Source organism: Harpegnathos saltator, unplaced genomic scaffold (genome assembly GCF_003227715.2).
Source record: "Harpegnathos saltator strain DR-91 unplaced genomic scaffold, Hsal_v8.6 scaffold381, whole genome shotgun sequence".
NCBI classification, from domain to species: domain Eukaryota; kingdom Metazoa; phylum Arthropoda; class Insecta; order Hymenoptera; family Formicidae; genus Harpegnathos; species Harpegnathos saltator.
This window is the reverse complement of record NW_020230185.1, coordinates 220,742-245,941: the sequence shown is the minus strand read 5'-3', so window position 1 is coordinate 245,941 and position 25,200 is coordinate 220,742. Positions and strand designations below refer to the sequence as shown.

General features: G+C 49.9%; 1 protein-coding gene across 1 annotated transcript in view; it reads left to right on the top strand.

Moving 5' to 3' along the window:
• LOC105187133 (rho guanine nucleotide exchange factor 17) overlaps positions 1–25,200 on the top strand; it is a 70,984-nt gene that overhangs the window by 17,159 nt on the left and 28,625 nt on the right. The window contains exons 2-9 of the mRNA XM_025300757.1: positions 1,279–1,465; positions 4,158–4,371; positions 4,510–5,081; positions 6,973–7,209; positions 8,402–8,978; positions 12,160–12,579; positions 15,073–15,376; positions 15,883–16,183. Coding sequence (XP_025156542.1) covers positions 1,298–1,465; positions 4,158–4,371; positions 4,510–5,081; positions 6,973–7,209; positions 8,402–8,978; positions 12,160–12,579; positions 15,073–15,376; positions 15,883–16,183 — 2,793 coding nt within the window. The 5' untranslated portion in view covers positions 1,279–1,297. The remainder of the gene's footprint in view (positions 1–1,278; positions 1,466–4,157; positions 4,372–4,509; positions 5,082–6,972; positions 7,210–8,401; positions 8,979–12,159; positions 12,580–15,072; positions 15,377–15,882; positions 16,184–25,200) is intronic.

The window sequence follows — 25,200 nt, the reverse complement described above, 5'->3', positions numbered from 1 at the left end:
TAATGATATAGTAACTAAATTGTAGTCCAAAATATCATATTTATAGTAATTTATAGTAATTTATAGTAAAACGTATTACCATAATATCGGTAATAATTACGATATAGGCATAATATAACCAAGCATATAATATTTTTACTAAGAATTATAATAAGTTAAACTAAAATTATTGTATGGATACAAATATAAAATGGTAGGTAAAAGTAACTCTTTTGTATAGTCAATATTAATACCTGAATATTTGCTATATGAATATTAAATCTCACTACATTTGTGAATGAGAAATTAGCATATATGTGGTAAAAGTAACTAAACAATTATTTAAGACAATCATTGACTATATATTTGTGTTTATTCCGCTATATTTTGCAGGTTCCACCAACTATAAAAATATGGTTGAGGCCAAAATGAACTATAAAATATAGTGAGATTATAATTAATTCAACTATATTTTTCTGTCAGTGCGCGAGTGCGCTCGTTCGGCTTCGCAAGTTCCATCCGCTCGTGGCGTGTTCGAAGCTCGAAGGGTCCATGCGAGGTATCGCGTCGTGCCGGAAAGTCACCGCTTCGGAAAGTCGGCCACTTCTCTCGGAGCATTCGAGAAGAGAAGCGCTCGCCATAAATACCCGCGTTACGGCAATTTATTTAATTCGCCGATCGAAATAGCCCGCGCGCGCCGCCGAATTCCCGAGTGGCTTTTCTTCTCTCTCACTCTTCCTTTTTTTTAACGACTCGCAGACTCTCGGGGATCGGAAGACCCCCCTCGGACGTCGGCGGGCGTCTCGTGTTCTCTCGCCGACCCCGGCGAGAGCCGGGAAAGAATTCTCGTAGCCATTGATCTCGCCGGCGCGGCGGTGGCCTCGCCGCTTCCGGTAGCGCTGCGACTTGCCGCGCGACTTTTAATGGTAACGGCACGCGAAAATTCCGGCGAGTCTCATTCATCGGTCGGCGGCGGCCGGTAAATAAATAAGATCGCGGCCGACAGTTATTGGGGAATGCGCGAACGTCCGCAGTAATTCACGCGACGGCCCGCATTTCGCGTGCGTAAGTGCGTGATGCGAGTCGCGCACTCGCGGGCGAGCGAGCGAGGCTCGCGTCCGCTCGTAACTCAAGCGGGATCGTTAATATCCCGCGGGATGAATCTAGCTCGTTAGTCCTCCGCGAGGCTCCCAAGGACAATCCGCAAGATTTGTCTCTCCCACCTCTGCGGGCTTATTTATGCGCGTCTCTTTTCTATTTTTTCCTTTAATTCGCGCCGTCTCGCGATTTGAATTTCAGGGTGAGGGAAGGATGAAGAATGCCCCGCGTCGGCGGAGGAGACGGGGGTAGCGGGCCCCAGAGGACAGGAGGCGCTGGCGGTTTCGGAGGATGGCTGGGGGGCGCCGCGAGGGCCATGACGGGCGGAGGTGTCGGCAGTGGATACGTCGTTCTGGGCGGCACCAGATACGGTCTTCGGATCTCTCAGGTATCGTACGGCGCTCACCTGTAAGCGCAGTCACCTGTGCACTCACGGTAGGTGTAGTAAGCTTTCGGTCCTTCGCTCGAAACCCGACGAAAACGAGCCGTCACTTGATTCTCGGCCGAAGGCGTTCTCCCCCCCCGCTGCTGCCCAAAGTCGTGTGATCCTGAAGCTTCGAGCGAGCTTGCCAGGTTTCAGCTGATCGAGGCAGCGTGGAAAATGAAAATTTCGGCCGGAAATTTATAGGGACTTGGAGCGAACGGCTCAAGGTCACGGTCCACACCTAGCACTGGCCAGGTCCAAGTATTGAAAAAGCGAAAAAGAAAAGGAGGAGCGAGATGCACCGAGCGGGAAGGGGAAGGCGACCGGTAAAATAGCATGAGCGAGACGAAGGATAACGACAGCAGAAATCACCGTGGCGTGGTTGAAGATGAAAAATGTCGTCAGACATGCGGCTGACGTGCCTTTTCGATTTGGAGAAAGGAGACCTATACACGTCCATCCCCGTTCCGTTCGAGTCGCCCTCACAGCCGCGCCGGGTGCCTAATTTTAGATTTATGCCCGACTGGGGATGGGGGAGGGAGGGGAGGGAATTAAATAAAATATTTGCCGCGTCTCGAGAGCGGGACAGCGGGAGCGTTACGCGACTCTCGGTGTAATATTCGTCGACGCGGAGAGCGCGTCGCGATGGAATTCCTCCGGTGCCGTCTATTTTCTTTGAACCCCGGCCACTTCTCGGCGGGGTTCGACCTTCGATCGCGCCGCGACAGCGGCGATTCGCGACAACAAAATCAAGACGTCGAAGGACCTAAACTTAGAACCGATCGCGTAAATAGAATCCGCCAGTCACTGACTCGAGCCGATTTCGCTCGAGCCGGCTCCCGCCTCTCTCGTCCCCCCCGCCTCGCCTCTCCGCCCTGACTTTCCGCCTCTCTTTTCGCGGTTTGTCCGCGAAATAATAAGCGCCGTTGACGTCACAGCCGACACGTACGACCGGCGTGAATCTCGCGTGTGACACGCGTTCTCGCTCGTCGTCTCCATCGCTCTTTTTTCTCTCTCTCTCTCTCCCTCTCTTTCATTGCCAAGCGCTACCGAAATTCGTATAAATCGTCGCTACTTGTCCCCACGTGGATCGATGACGCCATTATCGATGCCGGCCTTCCGAAAATATTACCTTGGGCGCCGCGATATAAAAAAGACCGGCCGGGATTTAAGCTCGTCGCGCGACGCGACGCGACGCGACGCGACGCGACGCGACGAGCAAGATTTACGAAACGCAACGCGCCCTCGCGGGCGGGGGTATTCTCGTCGTACGTCATTTTGTTGCAAGTTTAAAAATACGAGATGCGTCCGAGACAGCGCGAGGGGGATGTTAGGGGTGCTCCTAAGTTAAGGTGCCGAGACACGCGGGGAAAATGGAAGGAAACGAAAAAGACGCATCACCGGAGACGAAATAAAGCGAAATAAAGCGAATATGAGGACGTGCCTGCGAGATGCAAAGTAGTAAATAAGGAACGAAGATACATACCGGCCGTCCCGAGGAAGTTTCCCGGGAAGTAGCATAATCCTGTTCGAAGAAACAGCCAAGCCGCTCCTCGTCAGCGAGCATTTAACTCGAGTCTCTTCTAATATAATATTTCTCCTACTTCCAAAATTGAGTTGCTCGATTTTGGCACACAAACTCGTGCAGGATCTCGAGTAGAAGAATTAATAGGGCTCTAGTAAGGACCTGATTATTTTTTCCTAACATTAATCGGGGCCTAATAGGGATAGAAAGACAAGGACTTTACAAGATCTGTCACAAATGGTTTAACGGGTCCTTACAAGGCAATATTATATGAGGCTCTTATAAGGAAATATTTTTATTATTGTTCGAGTAAAAATATTCGTTCTTTTCATTCCAAGAAATTTAGACTGTAATTCCTTTATTTCTTTATAACCTTGTTAGTATACAACAAGAATTTTTTTATTTTAAAAGGATAGCATACTTTACAATACATTATAGCATTCTTTACACATAAAAATCCTGCTACTGTTTTTCTTAAAGTTTGCTGCATTTCAAAACGAAGGCAATGTTAGAAAAATCCTTGGAAGAAACTAATGAATATGGCTACTAGTAAAACTAATAAAATTTGTTTTTAATTGCGGTACAATTAAAAAATCTTTAAAAGAACCAGGCAGAGCGTACCTACTAAAACAATACTAGACTACGATAATTTCATTACACGCTTCAGATCTTATTAATTTTCTATAACAAAACTTGATTTTACACATCTAAAGCTTCCTTAAAAGATCCTTCTAAGGCCCACATCAGTTTTCCATGTTAAAGCGTTATTTCGTAAGATTTAAGGCATCCCTAAAGAATTTAAGATTTAAGTCCTTTTAAGGTCCTTCTCAGCTTTTCAAAGCCTTACCTCGTAAAATCTAAGGTGTATCCCTAAAAAATCCATCTCGGTGCCTGATGTGGTAACAATGAGGCATCCCTTTTTAGGGCATGCTGCTTTCAGCCTTATCGGGGCCTTATCCTTCATGAGGATGGGCCCTAACAATTTTTTACTCGGGATGTTTGCACATATAGGAATTCTCTTTCATAGTAGGCAATTCTCTCCCTTCGGTAACGTCGACGAAAGTAAACAAAGCTCACCGACGATTTTGAGATTTCGCCCAAGTATCGGCCGCGCTCGCCCGTCTGTTCCAGGAGAGCCTGCCGCCGGCCAACTCCAGGGAGGAGTCGCAGGAGCGCCGGCGAAAGCGGAACTCGCGCGAGAGCGACTCCCGGGAGCGGCTGACGGAGAAACCGACGGCGGAGAAGCCGTCGATCGACCTGGCGGCCAGTATCGCCGACTGCTGCTGCATCGGTCCACGCTCGCGGCTTCCGCTTCCGCGGCTCCCAGCGGCGATCTCGTCCTCTTCGACCGCGTCCTCGACGCCGACGGCGGCGTCGCTCGCGCCGCTGCCGCCACCGCCGCCGCCACCGCCGCTGCCGCCGCCGCCGCCGCCGCCGCCGCCGTCGCTGCCGCTGCCGCCGCCGCCGCCGCCGCCGCCGCCGCCGCCACCTTCGTCGTCGTCGTCATCGTCGTCGTCGCCGTGCCCTCCGGTCGCCGCCGGTGGTTATCCCTCTGCGGCGGATATCGCGAGCGTCGGAGCTGCCGGCGGTGGCGGCGGCGGCGGCGGTGGCGGCGGCGGTGGCGGCGGCGGCGGCGGCGGCGGCGGCTGCTCGCCGCCTCTTCCTGCTTCTTCCGCGGGCATCGCGGAGACGACGTTCGCTAATAATAGTCGCGGCGCGGTGCAAACGTCGGTGGGGAACATCGGCAGCACCAGCCAGCAGCAGCAGCAGCAGCAGCAGCAGCAGCAGCAACAGCAGCAGCAACAGCAGCAGCAGTATCACCACCACCACCACCATCACTACCACCAACAGCAGCAGCACCACCACCACCAGCATTATCCACAAACAGCAGCGGCGGCAACGTCGTCGTATTCGCCGCCGCCACCGCCGACGACGACGCTGTCCTCATCTTCGACGTCGCTCGGCTACTCGCCCGGCGTCCCGACGGCGACGCAGACCGTCTCCGTGCCGCGGCAGCTCGCGCAGTGGACGAAGCATCAGACGCTTAAGTTGCAGGTACACTTAGTACTCAGTCGATCGCGCGGTCGATCGGGACTTCGCATCGGGAGGCTTGTCCCGAGACGACTTGCTCTCGCTAGTTTACTCGGCCGATCGTGTTTGGTTCTCGTTGTTCCGAGTTGCTCGCGAGTGGAAGCCCGCTTGTCCCGCGATGGGCTCTCGCGGACGCCCTCGTCCATGGGCCGCATGAGGCCACGCGAGCTTCGCGCGTACACCTGGTGAGGTGCGAGAGGTGCTTGCAAGGGATACAAGGTGGAGTGGCTTAGGTCCGGAAGACTCTGTGTCAGCAGCCCCGAGGTAGGTCTCAAGGTCACCGTGAGCAAGTTTGTCCCTTCGAGCACCGCGCGACGGCTGCTAAGACTGCCAACGGCGGCCTGAAGACGACCTTACAGTCGGGGTAAAGGGGGAGAGCAGCGGGTCGCGGGTCGCGGATCGGGAAGGTTGGGCGCGCTTGAAGGAAAATTTAAACTTTTCGCCGCTGCTGCTTTGAGCGCGTCTGAAAACGTCTGAAGTCTTCGAAGATATATTTCTCCCGTAAGGCTTTGTGAGCTAAAAGTCGAAGGTGAACCTTTATTCGAAGATTTCGGGCGCTCGAAGGTCTCTGAAATAGTCACTGCGGCGTATTGCTCGATTTATGACACGATACGATTTTTCGGAATCATGCACGGGAGATCTTTATTAGCTTGTAGCGCGTCTGTCGAGATACAGCGAGGCGATTTCCTTTACTCCCGAAGCTCGACAATGAAGCCGCTCTCTTCTCTATCGGCGAGTGTTTTCTTTCTTTATTTTTACGAGACTATTAAAACGCGTTCACTTCGCCTCGAAGCACTCGCGGTCTCACGACGCCTTCGCGCCAGCAAAATTCGTCAGCTCACGGAGCAGCGTGCCAGAATTTACGCCCGATCCTCTCTCGCGCGTGCTCTCCCTCTCTCTCTCTCTCTCTCTCGCTCCCTCCTCGCCACGGTTTCTTCATTTGTACTTTTTAAAATTGTGCACTCCCGCGCGCGCGACTCTCCGCCCGATTTTTGGATCGTCTCGCGCCGCTGCGGCGCAGCACGCCGAGGGGGAAAGATAGAGACGACGACGACGACGACGACGACGACGACGACGACGACGACGACGACGACGACGACGACGACGACGAAAATAGAATATCGCTTCTTCTTCGGCTAGACACCTACGTACCCGCGCGTATGAGTTTTCGATGCCCTACGCCCGCCACTTCACGCCGCGATCACGCTCGCCCGCGTCCTCGTGATCGCGTGGTTTTATTACCGCGTCGCATTACACAAGCTGGACGCGCGCACTCGCGCTCGTCAGAAGCGCATCCGCTCGCGAATCGCAGGAGTGGCGTCTTTGTCGCGTAATTCTTGTCGCTGGTCGAAACAGAGCGGTACTTTGGAACGACCGGGAAAAGAACAAACGCGCGTATCGCGCTGACACTAGAACGCTCCTGCAAAATTTTCAACGGCACTCGCTTTTCCCTCCGCGGAGAATCTTGAGCAGCTTCGTTGTTTGATCACCCGATATTCCTATTTGCATAAAGACACATCCCTTTTTCCGTCGCGTTATTTATTAATGGCATAATTCTGTGGTGAATTTCGGGTGACGAGCTTTTCTCGTCGAAAATGTCGGGGCACAGATGATAAACGTAGTACAGTCTTGCGTCGCAATTATCGTAAATAACTCAAACGGGCCAACGGACTGAAGCTTGCGCTGTCGGGTCGCTCGGCGATGTTGTTTCGCATGATCGAGGATGGATAATGGAAAATAATGGAAAAGGATGGGAGAGTAGCTCGGTGTGCCGTGGGTTTTCGTCTCGCCGAAGCCGAGAGAGCCGTTGCTAGCCGCGAGAGAGATTTATTTGTTTTCCCTTGCCTGGCTACAGGAACCAGCAGTGATAGCGGTGGACCGACTGCACAGGTTTCGGTGGAGCGGGGGCGGAGGAGGAAGTGGCAAGAAGTCCTCTTCCGGCCCCCGCAGCGAGAAGGCCGAGCGCCTTCGCGAACTCACCGAGAAGCTCAAGGGACCGGCACCGGTCCCGCCACCGAGAAGACCGTCGCGAGTGCAGGCTTCCTCCCCTCCCCCGAGCGGATACCAGCCGTCGTCTCAAAATTATCCGCAGGTGAGGAATTCCAACGTCATGGTGACGAAAAGCCGACGTCTTCGGCTTCGCGCGCGCGCGCGCGCGCGGACCCCGCCGATGTCTCGCGTTACCGAATTCTTTTTCACGCTCTTCTCCTCGGCTTTTGCCGAGAAGACGAATGCCTCGAGCGCGCGCGCGCGACCTCGTTGCCGCTAATATTAAAATATTATTGTTTCGTCGCACAAACAGAGCGATATTGCGTAATTAGCTAATCGTTCATTCGCATAAAACGATCTCTACGTCATGGTGCATTCTTGAAGTAAAGTTGTCCCAATCGAGTGGAAGAAAGAGACTCAGCGTGATTTTCTTCAGTTTCTTCGTCGTATTTTCTCATTGCAAAGGCTATATTTTTCATATTCTGACGGCAAAGTTGTGCCGCTGAGAGCGAAGTAACGATCATTTTCCATTTTCGTATTTCCTGCTGGCGAAAATGGCCGGCGAATCGGGAGGAGGATCCGAAATTGATAAATCTCGAATTGAAGTTTGATCGTTATCTCGTCAATCAATCAAACGCGTCATAATACACGAAATAATACACGCGAGAATTCCGCAACATTCCGGGACATATGGGGATTTCTCCAGCACGTAGGGAAGCAATTTGTCGCATCGACTTTTTTTTATTATTAAAAGCTATTCCCTCTTCCGACTTCTCGACTTCCCAGGAGAGTTTCGGCCCGCGAGAACTCGCTCTTGTCGCGAGAATTCGCAAAAATGCTTCCCACGGCGCTCGCAACGATCACCGCATCTCTCTGAGCCACGTACGTACACAAGCACCGAGTAACATTTGTTATTCCGGTGTATATCGCGTATCGCGTGTCCCTCCTGCCCCACTCCCTCCCCTTCCGCCCTTTCCGTGCGTGTCGCCGCCCTCAGTCAATTTCCTCCGTTATGACGTCAGCCATCATACGTCGCAACAGGAATTAATGAACGCAACATCGGGTTACACAAATCCACATGACCTTTCATCCACGTGCCACGTGCGTAAAGTAAACCGCACCTTGACTTACTGCCCACATGAAATTAAATGCTCGGTTCAAATTCGCCCGCGATGCAAATGGGAGTTGTGTGCAAATACCTGCAGGATATGCCCTCGGCTTTTTCGCCGAGGAGATTCAAATCGACTCGCGCACGGTCCGGCTGCTTGACGGTCTCCTCTTCTGGATTCTTTCAGACGGCTACGAATCCCGGCTGCGGCCGTTGCGACGGTCGGCCGTCTCATCGCAGCTACACGTACAGCGAAGGCAGCCAACATGGCGGTAACAGTCAGCAGGCTCAACAAGCGCAACAGCAACAGCAACTGCAGCAGCAGCAGCAGCAGCAGCAGCAGCAGCAGCAGCAGCATGAACATCCGAAGACAATTGTCCGTAGTGAGAGTGTCAGTGAAGAGTGTCTCAGTGATCGCTCGGGGAACAACAACGCGTACAGCAGGAAGCCCTGCCACGACTCGAGGAAGTCCTCGAGATCAGGCAGACCCGAGAGAAACAGTGGTGACGTCAGTGACCTCAGGAGCGAGCCGAACGCCAGTGCAGAGGCGGCCAAGCACTTGAGACAGTATAGTGATTCCGTGGTGGACAGTGCTACGAGTGTGGACGATCTGTGCGATAATCTGAACGCCGCTTCCGGCGGCGGCAACGAGGGGGAGGCCCGGGACGCCATCACCAGGCTGGAGCCGCGTGGGTTGCTCGCCTTTCACAGGGCCGGCGCGCCCTTCAGGAGCGCCTCCTTTGGCCAGGTGGACTTTAATCAAGGTAAGCTTCCGCGTGTCACGAAGGCCGGCTGAGCTTGTTAGGAGGATCTCTCGGAGAGAGAGAAAGAGAGAGGGAGAGGGAGAGGGAGAGAGAGAGAGAGAGAGAGAGGGAGAGAGAGAGGCAGAGAGAGAAAGAGAGAGGGATTGTGCAGTCTAATTAAGCCCATTACGGCGTGAGACCGGAGTGTAGATTGCGCTCACGGTAAGATTTCACCTCATCGTCGAAGCAGGCGGAAGGGAAATCAAGGACACGCTCGGCCGCGACTAAATCGATTTTTTTCAGTTTTTTTATCGAGTGCTCCTGAGCTCGTCCTTTGTCATCGCTGATTAGTTTTGTGGACCTTGAGAAACTCCCGAGATGCCAGAATATGTAATCTTTATAATAATTGTATTGTAAAAACGCGTGAACCGTAGAGCTGAATATTTCGTTTTATACAACAGGAATATATTATTTCTCTCTCTCTCTCTCTCTCTCTCTCTCTCTCTCTCTCTCTCTCCCTCTCTCTCTCTCTCTCCGTGTCTCTTTCTCTTTCTGAATATGCATGCACACACATATATATTTTCTTTTACAATAAAACGCAGGATAAATTTTATTTGGAAATTTTTCGACATCATCCGCTTTCTTCGAAAAAATTAATATTTCTTTTGTGTTAGAACGCGTAGAGATTATTTACTGAATTTTTATCGCGTTAAAAGTAAACAGTCGATGGATTATCAGCATAAGACTGTTGGAATTAATTTGCGATATCGCGGATAATCCGACCTTCGTGTGAATCACTGCTAAATTCAAACACGAGCGTGGGAGAGATTAGGAAAACGATTATGGCTTTGACGTACCTTTTAATGCAATACGATCACACTGGATTAGCGACTGGAATAACGGAGATGATATTCCTGTGCTTTCGGTGACATCCCCCGCTGATCAGGAGGATCCCCGTGGCTCTTCGTAAAAGACCGCAAACCCGGAACTAAAATAACGCCACGGTGACAGCCTTGCATTAGGTTTCAACCCTGAACTACATAGCGCGGTAGTTTCGGTTGCATAATGGACGACTAGAAATAAGAAAGGTGCTAAGTGCATCTTTCAACGGGCTTCGAATTTCTAATGACAGTTCCAGCAACGAGGTGCCCTTGGCCTGTATGCGCGTTACTCGCTCTCAGGCCAGCTCAAAAATTCATTCGTCTCCGCAGGCTGATGAAGGGACTCGCATATTTGTAATAATCTACGAGTTAGATTGCAATTTTTATCTTAACAAATCAAGATAAAGAATGAAACAACATTCACTTATGAATAATTTATCATTTGTACGCGCGTGCATGTGTATTAGATTGCATCACGGTGGAATATCGTGAGAGGAAATATTCCGGCTAAAAAGACGTTACTCGTATAACGAGATATAAAAGACAGCTGGGATTCTCCGTGACGATATTGAAGGCGCGAAAAAGCGACGCCTCGTTGGCAAGCCGGAAACACTTCACGCTTCCGCGGCAACAAATCTCTCGAGACACCTTTTACGCCCGAAACGCGAGCACGGATAACCAGGTGCTCCTGAAATATCGCCGCCAGGATGTCCGCGCTCGCCCAAGTCACTTCTCTCCAAGATTTCGGATTGGAAGCCAAATCTATTTATCTAACGGCTGCTGTGTTTAACTCGCGCGAAGATTAAATAAATTTCGTCGAATACTTAACGGCACATGTCGTGTCCGGATTTACACGGTTCTTTGTGGCTCAATTTATCTCGAAATTGTCATTCGTCGTCTCGACTAGCAGTCAGCGTCAACCGTCGAGTGACTATCGTGACGGTATCGAATCAATCAAATTAAATCGGATCCAATCAAATTAATCGAATTGATACAATCTAACGATTATTAAGAGAGAATCACGAAACAAGCATGAGAGAGAGAGAGAGAGAGAGAGGGGGAAAGTGTCTTCCATTTCCTGCGTAAAAAAACGATCGGAATCTAATATATTATTTTTATAATTAATAATTAAAAATTTAATTAGTAATTTTAATCAATTTATATTTACATTCTGTAAACGATATCTATACTTGTGTGCGCATATGTGAAAAAAACGAAACGTCATAATTAATGCAAGTAAAAAGTTGTCTCGTGTCGACGGCGGCAAAAATCAAGTTAAAAAATTGCTTCTCTCTCTCTCTCTCTCTCTCTCTCTTTCTCGCGCGCTCCTCCTCGGCTGTTTAATCACACGGAACGGACTTTTGTATCGTACATCTCAATCGGTCGCAGCGCGTTCTCCGGAACTCCGCCAACGAGGTGCGCGCTGCCTCGCGTCTTCGAGATCTCCACTCGTCTCGCACGGTCTGTTTGTTATTATTGGAATGGTCCACCTCCTCGGCCTAAGAGCGCTGCCAAACTTACGTGACACTCGAGGAGGTAATTAGGACTTCCTCCGCTTCTCTCTCATCTCGCCTTCCCTCGCGACCGCGAGACGGCCTCACTGTTGCACACTCGGTGCAAGAGTACTTGAGTTATTATTAAAAACGGTTGCACGCGTAATACGCCTCTGGAACACGTCAGCTGGGGGATGTCTACTCGGGAGCCACTCGAATTTGCACGGATCATTTGCCTTTCCGCGATATATCGCAGTTATCAACGGTAATGTTTCACACGCTCCGGACCAGAGCGTTTGATCGCCTTGCATTCTGCAATTCGTTCTTTCAACTTATCACGCTTTAACTCGCAAAGATAAGTCCCTGTCGAGATCAATTTATGCTTCTGAAGAAAAAGTCTCAGCGCATGGAAAATCGTGTGTGACTGAAAAGTCACCGCCGAGGAAGAGCGCCGAGGAGAGCGAAGTTTCCGACTGATATACCGACTGATTACAATTTTCATCAAACTTCTCGTGAAGATCGATGAGAAAGAGATAAGGGTTGTCTATCTCACGCGATAAGGGACGAGCTTCGATTACTTTGTCGTCACCGCAAAGATATCGCTACTGAATGAACGTAACTGAATGAGAACCGACTGTTGCAAACAAAACGGAAAGAAGAAGAAGAAGAAGAAGAAGAAGAAGAAGAAGAAGAAGAAGAAGAAGAAGAAACCATTAGAATAATTTTAGAACAGGAAAGTGCAACACGAGCAACCTACACTAACCGCCGGCGAATCTCTGCCAGACGTAGATTTTCCTTTCAGCGCGAACTCGCACTCTCCTGTTGCAGCGAGCCGACAGAAGACCCAGCCGATCGCGACGTCCAACCGCGCCGAGTCCAAAGACGTGCGTGCGAGCACGCTGCCCCGTCGTCGCGGCGACGCGACCCCGGGTGGCACGACACCGCAGAACAGCCCCAATCGGCAGAGCCCGAGGACGTCGACGCCCAGCGTCGACAGCGCCGTCGGCTCCGCCGAGGGTCTCGGTGTGCCTCAGCAGGGCAACCTCGAGGAGATCCGGCCGAGGAGCGATGGCTCCGACAGCCTGGCGACCTCCAGCGCGCTCACCAGCCCGGAACCGCTGGTACCGGAGACGAACGAGCCACGGGTCGACCTGGTGCAGTCGGACGCCCCGGTCGTCGAGGTGGTCAGCCATGAGTCGGTCTACCCGCTGGTCGAGGGCAACACCGTCGAGGAGACGGTTCAGAAAGGTTAGCTCTACACCCCAAAAAAGTATTCTATTTGTAAGTTTGTTGACTTTTCCCACAGTCTCATATTCTAAGCGAAGCCTTCTACAGAGAAAGGTCTCCTCTTTCGACAAAGCGATTAAAGCGAACCATTCATCTAAAATTTATTAGATATTATTCTAACTGTCTTCCTCTTATTTCAAAAGGATTTTCTCTTATATCATATTAATTTTCCTCGCACATGAAGAGGAATATGTTGATGTTTAAATGTTGGCTTCTTTTGTTCAGCCACGCTAGGAAAAAAAATTTAGTATCTCTAACAAAACTGTTTAGTTGAAGCATTTTTTAATAGCAACCAAATATCTTGTTTTATATAACAAAATATATTTAGTTGTCTCAACTAAACGTTGAATAATATATTCTTTCTTTTAACTATATTTCATACAATTGGTTATGATGAACATCTTTGTAGCTATGAAGTCCATAACAAAACTGATTGGAAATTTATTTGTTATGATGTTCGTATCGTCTTATGTCTATATCTAATCTTTCATTCGTGCCTATTTATTGTAGAACTGGAAGTACATCTATATATATATATTACTTTTCGCTATACATAACATACAATAATTTTTGTCAAATTAACCAGTAAGAACAAAGTACAGTAAGAATAAATAATAATCTTCTTAAAAAAAGATTAAATAATCTGTGTATAAGAGGAAATTTGTATTAAAATCAATAAGATTTGCATTGCATACATGTAATATATAATCCCTCTAACTTTAAGAATAATGTGCTTATAATATTTATATTTTCCTCTTAATCTTAGAGGGATCCTCTTAAGGCCATACATAGTATAAAATCCTCTAAAATTTAGATGATTGCGCTTGTCCTGAAATTACTTTTTTTTTTGGATGTAGCTGAAAAGTTTGACTCTAGCGGAGTTTCTCTCGGTTAGAACCGCGGGTGCTTTCGAATTGAAGAGCCCAGGGAGGAATGCATTTTCTTCTCTCGGACGACGCTTCGTTGGTTTGTCATTGTATCGCTTTTGATTTCGGCGAGAGACGTGCTTCCCCGGCATCTGTGCGTTTCTTCGTTCGTTCGAAAGAGGAAGTTGCTTCTCGTCGGCGGTCGCACGCTTGGTCCCTTCCGTCCCGCGCTGAGCGACTCGAGATTTGCTGCATCGTTATATTGCATGTCTCTCCAGCTCCGTTAAAACTGCCTTCTCATTTGACTCGCACTTTTTTGATCGTTGCGTGACACAAGAATACGTTTCACAAGGCGGATCACGTCTGTCGCGTAGACACACGCGTGCACGGCGCGTCTCACGGGCGTAATCTCGGGAAAGAAGAGAAAAGAAAGGCAGCGACGGGGGGGAGGGGTGGGTGCGAAATCCCGAGGCAGTTGGAGAGCAAAGTTTCCGTCCGGCCCGTAGTAGCGGATCGATTGTGCGAGAGGTATCTCGGCAGGATATAAAACGGAAATACACTCGCGCGTGGGAGTCCGCGTGCGGGCAAGATCTGCACGCTCGAATTTCGCGCGGCATTGCTCATCGCGGTGGAAACAACGGTCGCGCGGCGGCCGAACGAAGAAGGCGAACAAGAAGAGAGCCGGGCGTGTGCTCGCCGCCGCTGCGTGATTGTCGTCATCGCTTGAGAAATGCGTGTCGGTTCATCATTTATTGTGAATAGCGGCGGCCCTCCAGCCGCCGCCGCCGCCGCCGCCGCCGTCGCCGCCGCGAGAAAGAGAGAGAGAGAAAGCGCGACGAGCGCGTGAAGTCATCAATGAAGATGGCTATAACTCAATGACGCTCAAACGTCTATATATATGTGTATATATTTCCACCCTGGCACCCACCGTTCTGAAAATAGTGCCGCGCAAAATAACATGGAACTTGCGTGCACCTTTGTACCCGTGCTCCTGTCGATGCACCGAAAATAGCCCTCCCTCCCTCCCTCCCTCTCTCTCTCTCTCTCCCTCCCTCCCTCTCTCTTTCGATTCTCTTTCTCTCTCGCCGACCTCGCATCACCCCTCGTCCGACATCGCGAAGTACATGGGCGTCCATTTCATTCGATTCCGCGCTAATAAAGCCGGCTCTCTCTCTCTCTCTCTCTCCGTTCCGATCGCATCCGCGCTTCGACGAGTTCTCGCTCGCGCGAGCTCGTCTCGTCCGGGCTGGTCGAAACGCCCCGCAGAACGGGTCTGGAATTCGAGAAAGAGATTACCGGTCTCGTCAGCGGCCTCTCGGCTCGGAATTAACGCGAAACCGCTCAGACGGATCTGTGGATTTTAATGTTACGTTTCACCGGGGACGCGTGAAAATTTATAGATCACGGCTACGGCTATGAAAGTTCCTCCGAAAGCGAATTGTGGCTGACGAGTCGTCGACGATAACATCGTCGAGAGAGAACGACGTCGCTCGGCGACGATGTCCCTCCGCTCCGTCCGAATCTCTCTCTAACGCAAAACCGTCGCGACAGAGCGAGGGAACGATGAGAGCGCAGGAATGCTTTTTAGAGACCAGGATAGAGCCGCACGAGGTGATCATCACGCCACCCCCGGAGGAGCCGCGCTTGAGCCAGGCGAGCGAGGGCAGCGAGGCGCTGAGCGAGACTCCCTCGGAGGCGTCCTCGCCCTCCGGCAAGGCGAGACGATACCGCGGCGACACCAGCAAGAGGAGGAAGGGCGTGTACATAACTCAATGGCCGGAGCCCTTGGACGCGGACAGAAACAAGCTGTCGGCTCAGAGCAGCGAGGAAAGAGACGAGCCACCTGCGACGCCCAGCGACCTGTCCGACTGCGAGGGCCACACGCCTCGAAGGTAACCGGAGAACCTACCCGCCGACCCCTTCGAAATAGAACGGAAGTGCGCCTGATACGTCGGCTCGACGCGTTCCTCCTTCGGTTAGGGCGAACCCTTTCTTAATGACAGCCCCGGTCAAGTAATTATGACACTCGACGGCCGAGTCGGATTATAATCAGCCTCACCGACTCTCCTCCACCCGGTTCTTCTTCTTCTTCTTCGCGCGGATTTTTCTTACCGTCGCTTTGACTTTCGCGGGCTAGCCAAACGTAATTCGAGCTTTTGAAAGCGGTTTCCTCGCGTTTGGGAATCGCGCGTGGTCTACGTTGAGCCGAAGACCTAATCTATATTAACCCACTCAGCTCGTCTCGCCCATTATTAGCGAGGGCTTCCGCCGCCGGTTTGATTGATCTCTCAGACGAGAGGGAAATTATCTCGCGACGAGGGGAGGGCGGAGGGGACGGGTTATAGGCCAATCGCTTGCTTCCGAATGCGACTACGAATCCTGAATCTCCGATGTCAAGGTACAGCAAGAGGCCCCTGCGTGGACCCTACGGGCAGATGCTGGAGGCCGAGATGGCGAAACCGCGCACCACCGACATCGCGCTCGAGGAGGGCCTGCGCCCCCGCAGGAAGATCTCCGCGAATCTCTCGTACAACGCGAGCAGCAACAACAGCGGCTCCGAGCCGCCCACGCCCTGCCACCACCGGACGACCTCCAGCCCGACGAAACTCGAGGGACTTCCGGGGCCGAGTCCCGAGCTGCTCGCGGAGCTGCTGAGAGGATCCTCGGAGAGGGTGGCTCGCGCACCGGCGCATCGAAACGTGAGTCAGATTATCTCGCTTCGATATAAATTGCCGGTTACAATGGCCGGCTCTACGTTTCGCCCGTTTTTTTCGCGATAAGGCCGCAGATAAGACGCGAGGGAGGCTCGTAAAGTATCGTCCGCGCGCTTCGTGCGGCTCGCGTTCGTTATCGAGACGTTTGATGCATGCACTCGGCTTGATTAACCGACGAACAATTTCTCTCCGGAGAACTCTCTCGGCTCTGTTCTCCCCTCTCTCTCTCTCTCTCTCTCTCTCTCTCTCTCGCTCTCTCGCTCTCTCGCTCCCTCTCGCTCGCTCGCTTCTCCGCTTTTTTCCTCTTACACGCCCGTTAAGAATCACGCGAGGTCGTCGTGTTTCGTTAGAATCTCAATCGAACGCGACGCGTGAGGCCGACGCTCGCGCTCTAAATTCGCGATGGAGTTCCTATTTTGAGCCTCTGATGAAGATACACTGACCTCGTGAGACTTGTTGAATAGTAAACATCTCTGTGGTCGTCGTTGCCGATGCTGCCGTTGAGGAGAGATCGAGAGTCGCACGAGAGTGCGATTTGTTGGTCGGATATTTCGTTTTTCGAGTTTCTCTGCCGCACCGACCGACAGGAGATCTCATTCGGCTCTTAAACTCTTGGCCGCGTTTTTGTGACTAATTCCCGGCGTATGCGGGAAAGACAGAGCGAGGTCGAGCGGCGGAGGGTGATGGAGGGGGCGGGGCGTTCTTCTCTTATTAAACGAATAAATCTCGCAATGAGACGGTGACATTTCGCGCTAAATGTGCTGCGTGAACGCGAGCCAAAGAATTTCGATTCCGCTTCTTCGCCGCCGGCGGTCGGCGGTTTCGTTCGTCTTCGGATACAAAGACGCTGAGCGTCCTTATCTTGTCGTATCTCTGGCTCGGCTATCGGCGCTGCAGCATCTGGCCGAACGATCACGAGGAGGAAGCGCCGCGCCGCGCCGCGCCGGCGAGCCGAAATCCAGCCGGTGCCTCGCGCGAAACGAATGGCTGAGCTCGCTCGCGCCCGTTCGACTCCAGCGCCGAAAACATAATCTAATAATAATGTACGGCCATATTTCTCGGATGAGTCCGTGCCTTGGCCAGTGCACTCGAGGTTGGTATAGCGTCCCTACGATTCTGGCACAGCGGGGGCGTGTACGTGGATATTCCTGGCGGGTTAGGCGTACCTGGGGACCGGTCTTCGACGTCGACACGATGGTTCGCGTGCCGCGGTCGTCTTGACGCAACCTTCGCGACCTTGCGCGCCGTATGCGCTTATCGGCACGGCAAAAGCGGACGCGATTCACGCGATTCACAGGCGGAGCCTCGCGACGAATCTGTCTCCGCGTCTCTGCGGCGAACTCGCGGCAGCGACGCTGCTCTCGATCGGTCGTCCGATGAGAAGAAAGAATTCGCGGAAATCTCGCACACGAAAGGCCAGGTTTGGCCTCACGATAGTCTTTTCTCTCGAATTTGCTCGCTCTCTTGTACTTTAGTATCGGCTGGGCTGTAATTTTCACAATTAGCCTCGATAGTAGCTCTCAGTAGATTCACTCACGGGCCGATAAACACGAAGAGGGGAGGACGGAGGAAAGTCCGTGCAGGAGGAAGTACCTTTGAAGATATTTCTGCATCCCAAAGAAAAGTAATTCCAGAACAAGCGAGATCATCTAAATTTTAGAGGATTTTATTCTTATACATGGCTAGTCAATTTTACGCAGATTAGGTCTCGCTAACCGATTCGAATTGGAACGGTTCAAGTATCCGTGTCGACGACCTCGATTTTCCTACGTTGAGAGAGAGAGAGAGGCGGGAGAAAAGGAAAAAAACAGGATTTCAGACGGAAACGAACATTGGGCGTTTCTCACCGTAGTTGATTGGTTTTGCATAGTCGCCTCCGCACAATCCGCGGTAGAAATTTACGCAATTCCGATGAACTTTCTTATGCAACGCGCGTGTCCTCTATTCGTCGCTGTTTGTCACCTGGAAAGAACAACAAAGAATCACGGGTGCGATAGGCACCGTTCTATCCGTCAGAGTCCTTGGCGGCCGCATATATATCACTTAAGGATGTTGCCACAAATTGGTCACGTTCTCCGCTCTCCGCAGCGTCCGTTAGCGCAGCCAGACGGATTCTCACGCCGATCGAACGATTCGTGATCGCGGAATATCGCGCGTGAAATGTTAAGACGTTTTATGTACCAACGGCGAAGCTCGACTCATCCCACAACGTCGCGGCGTCTCCTAGAGGTGTAATTTTTCTTCGAAGTTTTCATGTTCGAAGCTTCGAAGCTTCGATACAAATTATTCGACGATCGAAGTTTCGAAGCATCGAACCCTCAAAGTTTCAGTCTTTGAACTTTTTATTTATTTATTTATTTATTAATAATATACAGTTATTAATAATATACGGGTCTGACTCCTTTGGTGTACAAGGATGACACAGTAAGTGATAAACGAGTGAGAAAATTCTCATGCAATAAAAGTGAAAGAAAATACAAAATAGAATATATAAAGAAGAAATATATAGAGAAAAAGAGAAGAGAGAAAGAAAGAAGGAAAAAGGAAAGAAAAAGAAAAAAGACAACAACAAAAATTTCCTTATACCTTCCCCTCTCAGAACACTCAGAAATTTCGAGAATTCGAAAGTGTTCGGGAATCGAATCACGAGCCGATACTTTTGTTATCCACGGAATGTAAAAATATATATATGACCGAGATGGTCTAGCATGCAGTGCGTGCATGCAGAAACAAAGAGCGCAGACTCGAAAAAACGACCGCCCCGCGCATTCTTCGAATCTTCAAATATGTCGAAACTTCGAAGAGTGACATCCTCGAAGACTAGTCTTCGAAGCTTCGACGCAAAAAACTTCCAAGTTCAAAGTTGACTTCGAAGCTGCCGAAGAGTAACAGCCCTAGTATCTTCCCGCTCAAACGTGAGAACCGTGGAAGTCGGCGGAAAATGGCGAAAGCGCGTGTCGATGTTTTTCGTTCGTTTTACTTGTTTCTCCCGATTCTGTGTTTAGTATAGTTACTTCGTTTTACTTTTCGTCGACTTTTATCTCTTCGCTATTATTGCCACATCTTTTTTACCGGCCCACGCGTCCTTTTGTCTCGCACTCTATTTATTCCGTTCAACATTTTCCTTCCGCGAACGCACGCATTTTCTCTCTGAATTTTAATGTCAGCCACCATCTGACATTACTTGAAAAAAGTCGCTCGCGCACGGAAGGTCACGATGCGACGAGCGCGAGTTGGAGCGCTTCTCGGCTAAATGACGAGCTGGCGCCGCGGCGCATCGCGCAGGTACATTGACGAGTACGCGCGGCCGAGGTCAATAACGACGAATCGTGCTTCCCAGCGCACGAGAGATATTCGTCGAAAATTCGCGCGGACGTCTCGAGCGCGCGAGAATCTCCGTACGAACGCTCGCTCGGGATCTCGGCCCGCGGACGAAGATTAACGGGGCTCTTCGCGGAATTTACATCGCGACGCACACACACGAGCGCCGCGGAAATTAGTCACAGCGGAAGAAAGCAAAGTTGCATCGCGCGCGCGCGCTGAGAGAAAGCAGAATTGTTTACGACGCGAGGCGAAATGCATTTACGGCGATACTCGGCGCGCGCCGCTCGCAGTCGCCGCGCGGCGAGAGAAAAAGGGACGACAAGGGCGAGAGAGGGGGAGAAGTTTTTACGAATTTGGTCAAAGCCGCATTTTTACGCGCGTGATGCAACTCCGAGGTGCGCGCCAGGCCGAGTTGCAGCAGCAGCAGCAGCAACGCGGTTTGTACGCAGCCGCGTTTTCACCGGGCAGCAGCGAACTATTTCCTCCGCGAACCTCCACCGGCGACCCTCCGTCGACGTCATGTTTACCGCTGACGTCACGACGCCTAGGCGTCGTGAATTTTGCGTTCCATTCATGAAATTCCCGTCGAGCGTCGTGAATGACGTAATACCCGAGCTCCTACCACGCGGCCCTCGCTTGCGAAAGCTCGCCGTCGAGCGATATCCTCCCGAATTTTTGCCCTCCTCGCGCTATCAGCTTTCACCCCGCCGCTTTCGCCCGGCTCGGCCGTCCCCCCCTGCCGCGAGCTTTGGCGATCGTCGTGATGCGCGCGAAGATGCGTTGAGAGAGTTTCGGGTGAAGTCTCGCCGTCGCCGCTCGCAAGTGAAAACCGAGTGAAGCCGCGGGCGTGAACGATTTTGGAAATCGCAAAACCTAACGCTCGCGAGCGGACGTAAATCGACGAGTCGTTTATTCGCCGACGTGACGCAAGCGTGACTTGACGCAACGGCGCGTCGTAGTGATTCAACTCGGAGCAACTCGGCCGTGCGATTTCGCAAGTTATCCCGCACGCAGAATTACCGAAACTCGGCGGATATCTCTTGTCTCGCGTTTCCTTCACTTCACTTCGATGATAAGTCGAGATGTGACTGAAGAGTCACGTCGCGTGGAATGCGCGTGTGTTTCGCCGTCCAATTTTCACGTGGATCCTCGGCCCGCCGACTCCCCTCCCCCGCTATCGCTCCGTTCGGGGATTTAAGGAGGGAATTACACGCGGAAGGCCGTTTTCAAGGCTATTCTCACGAATTTTTTCCACAGAAACGGTAAGATCAATGGACTTGAAATATTCACGGTGTATTCATTCGAAGTATGAAATAAATGTTATTGAATCACAAGAACCGATCCAATTTGTAATTATAGATAAAAATGCTTTCATCCGTCTGCGAGCTCTATGCTTTGCTGTCGACATAATTCCGGGCCTCTCACTACTCCGAAACCAAAAAATTAGAAAGATTTTTTAAATATACGGTTGTCCTTATAGCCTGTACCAAAATGAAGGCAGTGAAGCCAAGTTTGAAAAAATAATGACTGTACAAAGAAAAAAGTATCGAAAATGAAACTTTTTAAAGCTTGTATCACCATGTTTAAAAAAAAATGAATAAAATAGAATATAACTGTGCCCGAAGTAGGGATAAAACTAAACAACTACGTGTCTACTGTATATCGAAAATGAAATTTTTCTCAACTTACAATTATGTTAAGGCAAAAATGAATAAAATAAAATATAACTATGTTCGAGATAGAGCCAACGAAAACTAAAAATAGCCTTGAAAACGGCCTGCTCCGCGTGTAATACCCCTTCCCCTCCCCCCTCCCCCTCTTAATATTGAAACGAAGCGAAGGAGCGGCTGCACACAGCGCGTGTCCGGTCGGCTCGCGCGTTCCCGGAGTGGCAAGTTTCCCCGGACGTGATGGAGCGGCGGCGTGCGGACCGGGAGCACAAATTCTCGACTTTATCGACAGCATTATCGGACGAAGTTTACAGAGAAAGAGAGAGAGAGAGAGAGAGAGAGAAACTGCGCGGACCCGGCGACGGAGATTCGAAGCGCGAGAAAGCGCGGCGGCGGCGGCGGCGGCGGCGGCGGCGGCCACGAGAGATACACGGACGCCGCGGAATAATGAAAGGCCCGTCGACCGGCCATAAACTTTCGAACAATAGCGTAATCGTGGTTCCATTGACTGTTAAGAGGTGCGGACGCGTCTAGGCACGTGGGTGGTATCGGTAGGTACCGGCGACTTTTATTACCCGCCGCTCGTATCAGTCTCGGGGAGCCGTAAAGGAATCTCGCGTGCGAGCGCGAGCGCCAGATATTCAATGCGACTTACGTCTGCGTTACGATACCGTTGCAGCGATCTTTCAGAGGCTTACGCAGCTTCAAGAGCTCTTTTTACGTCGACAGCAAAGAGGCGGGTATAAAAATGCTACGCGGGTTTCATCTGTCACTTTTCTACACTGATAGAAAAATATAGTTGAATTAACTATAGTCTCACTATATTTTATAGTTCATTTTGGCGTCAACCATATTTTTATAGTTGGTGGAACCTGCAAAATATAGTAGAATAAACACAAATATATGGTGTCAATGATTGTCTGAAATAATTGTTTAGTTACTTTTGCCATATATATGGTAATTTCTCGTTCACAAATATAAGTATAGTGAGATTTAATATTCATATAGTTACATCTGTCATCATTTAGCAAATATTCTGGTAATGTTGACTATATAAAAGAGTTACTTTTACCTACCATTTTATATTTGTATCCATACAATAATTTTAGTTTAACTTACTATAATTCTTAGTAAAAATATTATATGGTTGGTCATATCGTAACTATGCCTATATCGTAATTATTACCGACGTTATGGTAGTACTTACTACAAATATGATATTTCGGGCTATAATTTAGCTACTATATCATTATAGTTCCAAATATCATATACTTTTCTCTCAATGTACTCCCTCTTCCTCACTCCACTCTCATGCGCCGCGGCTTCGTGTAACTTACGAGTTGAGCTTTCTCGATGTTTTCCTTGCTTCAGCGTCAGCCGGCAGAATGTAACATGTATATAAAAAAATGTGAGACATGTTGATAAAATGTAATATGTTTAATATTCATACGTGCGATATATCGGAGAACGCAGACTGTAGCGTGTACGCGCGCTTTACGAGTCGCATTTCATCTGCGGATCCTCTCAAACCGTTCCCGAGATAAAAGATCTCGGCTTAAAGCCGGATGCGCCGCGGAATTTGATTTCGCACGATTTTTCCAAGTGCGCGTGCAGGAAGGACGGCCATAAATCAACGGCCGCGGCGCTTTCGCAACCTCCGTCGCGACATTTCGATCGGATCGAGGAACGATCGTGGAACAGCGGCACGATGCATTTATATACGCGACCGCGTGGTAGACCAGGATGTTGCCGGATAATCTATGAATAAACCGACGAGTGCAGCGCGCGAGCGAGCGAGCGAGCGAGCGAGCGAGCAAAGTAGTTGCAGCATTCGCCGCGGCGCGTTGCTGGGAAATATTTAAATATTTAACTTACACGACGTGTATAAACCACTTGGCCGGCAGACGCATGCGGTTTCGCAAGCGCGGCCGCTGCGCGATATTTAATTCGATCGGATCGACCTTAAGATCGCGCGCGAAACGCACGTCCGCCGGCGAACGGAATTGCGTCTTCGAGAGCGCATGTCGGATTTTTCCTCATTGCTTCCTTCTCGTGCTATCGCGTCGTGAGCTGCACTTCTCGCTCACTCACGAACCGACGCGATATAAAGTTCTTTTTTTCCATTTTCTACGCTTCCCATTTCCGCGTTTGCGAGAAGCATGCGAGATTCCGTGACGTCCCGCTGACGTCACGTGCCACCCATCGCGGATTTTGCGACGATTAATTTTGGATTTTTCAGGAATAATCAATTATATTTTCGCATATATCTCTTTGTAAAATTATAAAGGTACGATCGTTTGCACTGAGAGAAAAATATGTTTGATATTTGCTATTGCTACTACTAAAAATCAATGACGACGCTGAGAGAAAAGTATATGATATTTGGAACTATAATGATATACTAACTAAATTATAGTCCGTAATATCATATTTATAATAAGTATTACCATAATGTCGATAATAATTACGATATAGGCATAGTATAACTAACCATATAATATTTTAATTAAGAATTCTAGTAAGTTAAACTAAAATTATTGTATGGATACAAATATAGAATGGTAGGTAAAAGTAACTCTTTTATATAGTCAACATTACCAGAATATTTGCTAAATGATGACAGATGTAACTATATGAATATTAAATCTCACTATATTTATATTTGTGAACGAGAAATTACCATATATGTGGTAAAAGTAACTAAACAATTATTTCAGACAATCATTGACTATATATTTGTGTTTATTCTACTATATTTTGCAGGTTCCGCCAACTATAAAAATATGGTTGACACGCCAAAATGAACTATGAAATATAGTGAGATTATAGTTAATTCAATTATATTTTTCTATCAGTGAACGACTACAATTTTAGTAAAACTAAACATTTTTCCCTCTCAGCGTGAGGAACCCGAAATTATACTTATTACGCAACCCGATACATTCGCACGCATTCCTTTTACGTGAGTGCGCGCGAACGTCGGCACGCGTGCGGACCCTCGCGAATCAGCCGCGGGATTCGCACGAACGGATAACTTTGTTATTGCATCGCGCGTGTTGCGGCGGCCTGATAAACCTGTTAAATCGGCGCACGCGAAAAGCACGAGCGAGCATCCCGACACCCGTCGCAGGTCCCGGCGGCGCAGACTAAACAAGCGTCGTCGAAATAAATATGGACCGCGGGATGTTGCAAAAATGCAGCTCGCATAGAATAATTCAGAGGATGCGCGCGCCGAGCCGCAGCCGAGCGCGGACGCATTCCGTGCGAAGAAAAATCGCCGGAGTCGTTTCGCGCGCCTCTCGATGACACCCGACGCTTCATCGGGTCTTTAATGTTGCGATGTCCCCGATCTTCCGTTCTCTCTCGCGCAGTTCTCTCTCTTGTCTGCATCCGCAGATCCTCATAAGATATTTCTTTATAATTGCGCTAAGTCTTTTTATGCCGAGCCTGGAGGCGCCTAATTTTCGCATTGATTTTTTGCTTCGATTGTTTTCTCGTCGTAACATTAATCTTCCCGCTCCGCTTTCTCGATTTTTCAGTTTTCACGATATGATTATTAGTCCCGTAAATAAATAAGTAAATAAATAAATAATTATTTTCGTGCATTTTCGCATCGGCACCGAATCGCGAAGAATTGAATTAATTTCGCGAGAAACATGCGTTTATTATCAATTCCCTCCTGATATTTTATTGATACTTTAATCATAAGTTATAAAAAACGCGGATTCTATCCGCTTGAAGCAATTACTTGGTCAATTCCGTCTGTGAGAATGACGACGACGGCGCTCCGTAATGGTCAATTTTAATCGGAAGTCCCCCCGCGCGCGCAGGGTTGATCGAAATCACGATCGCGTTGCTTCCTCTCTTCTCGGCCCGAAGCCGACGACTCGACGATTGTGTCAGAGCGATTTTCCGCGAGCGCACACCGCCGCGCCGCGCCGCGCCGCGCCGCGGCGGAAATGGATTGCTCGCTGAGTAAGCGCGTAAGAAGGAAGCGGCTCTTAATAG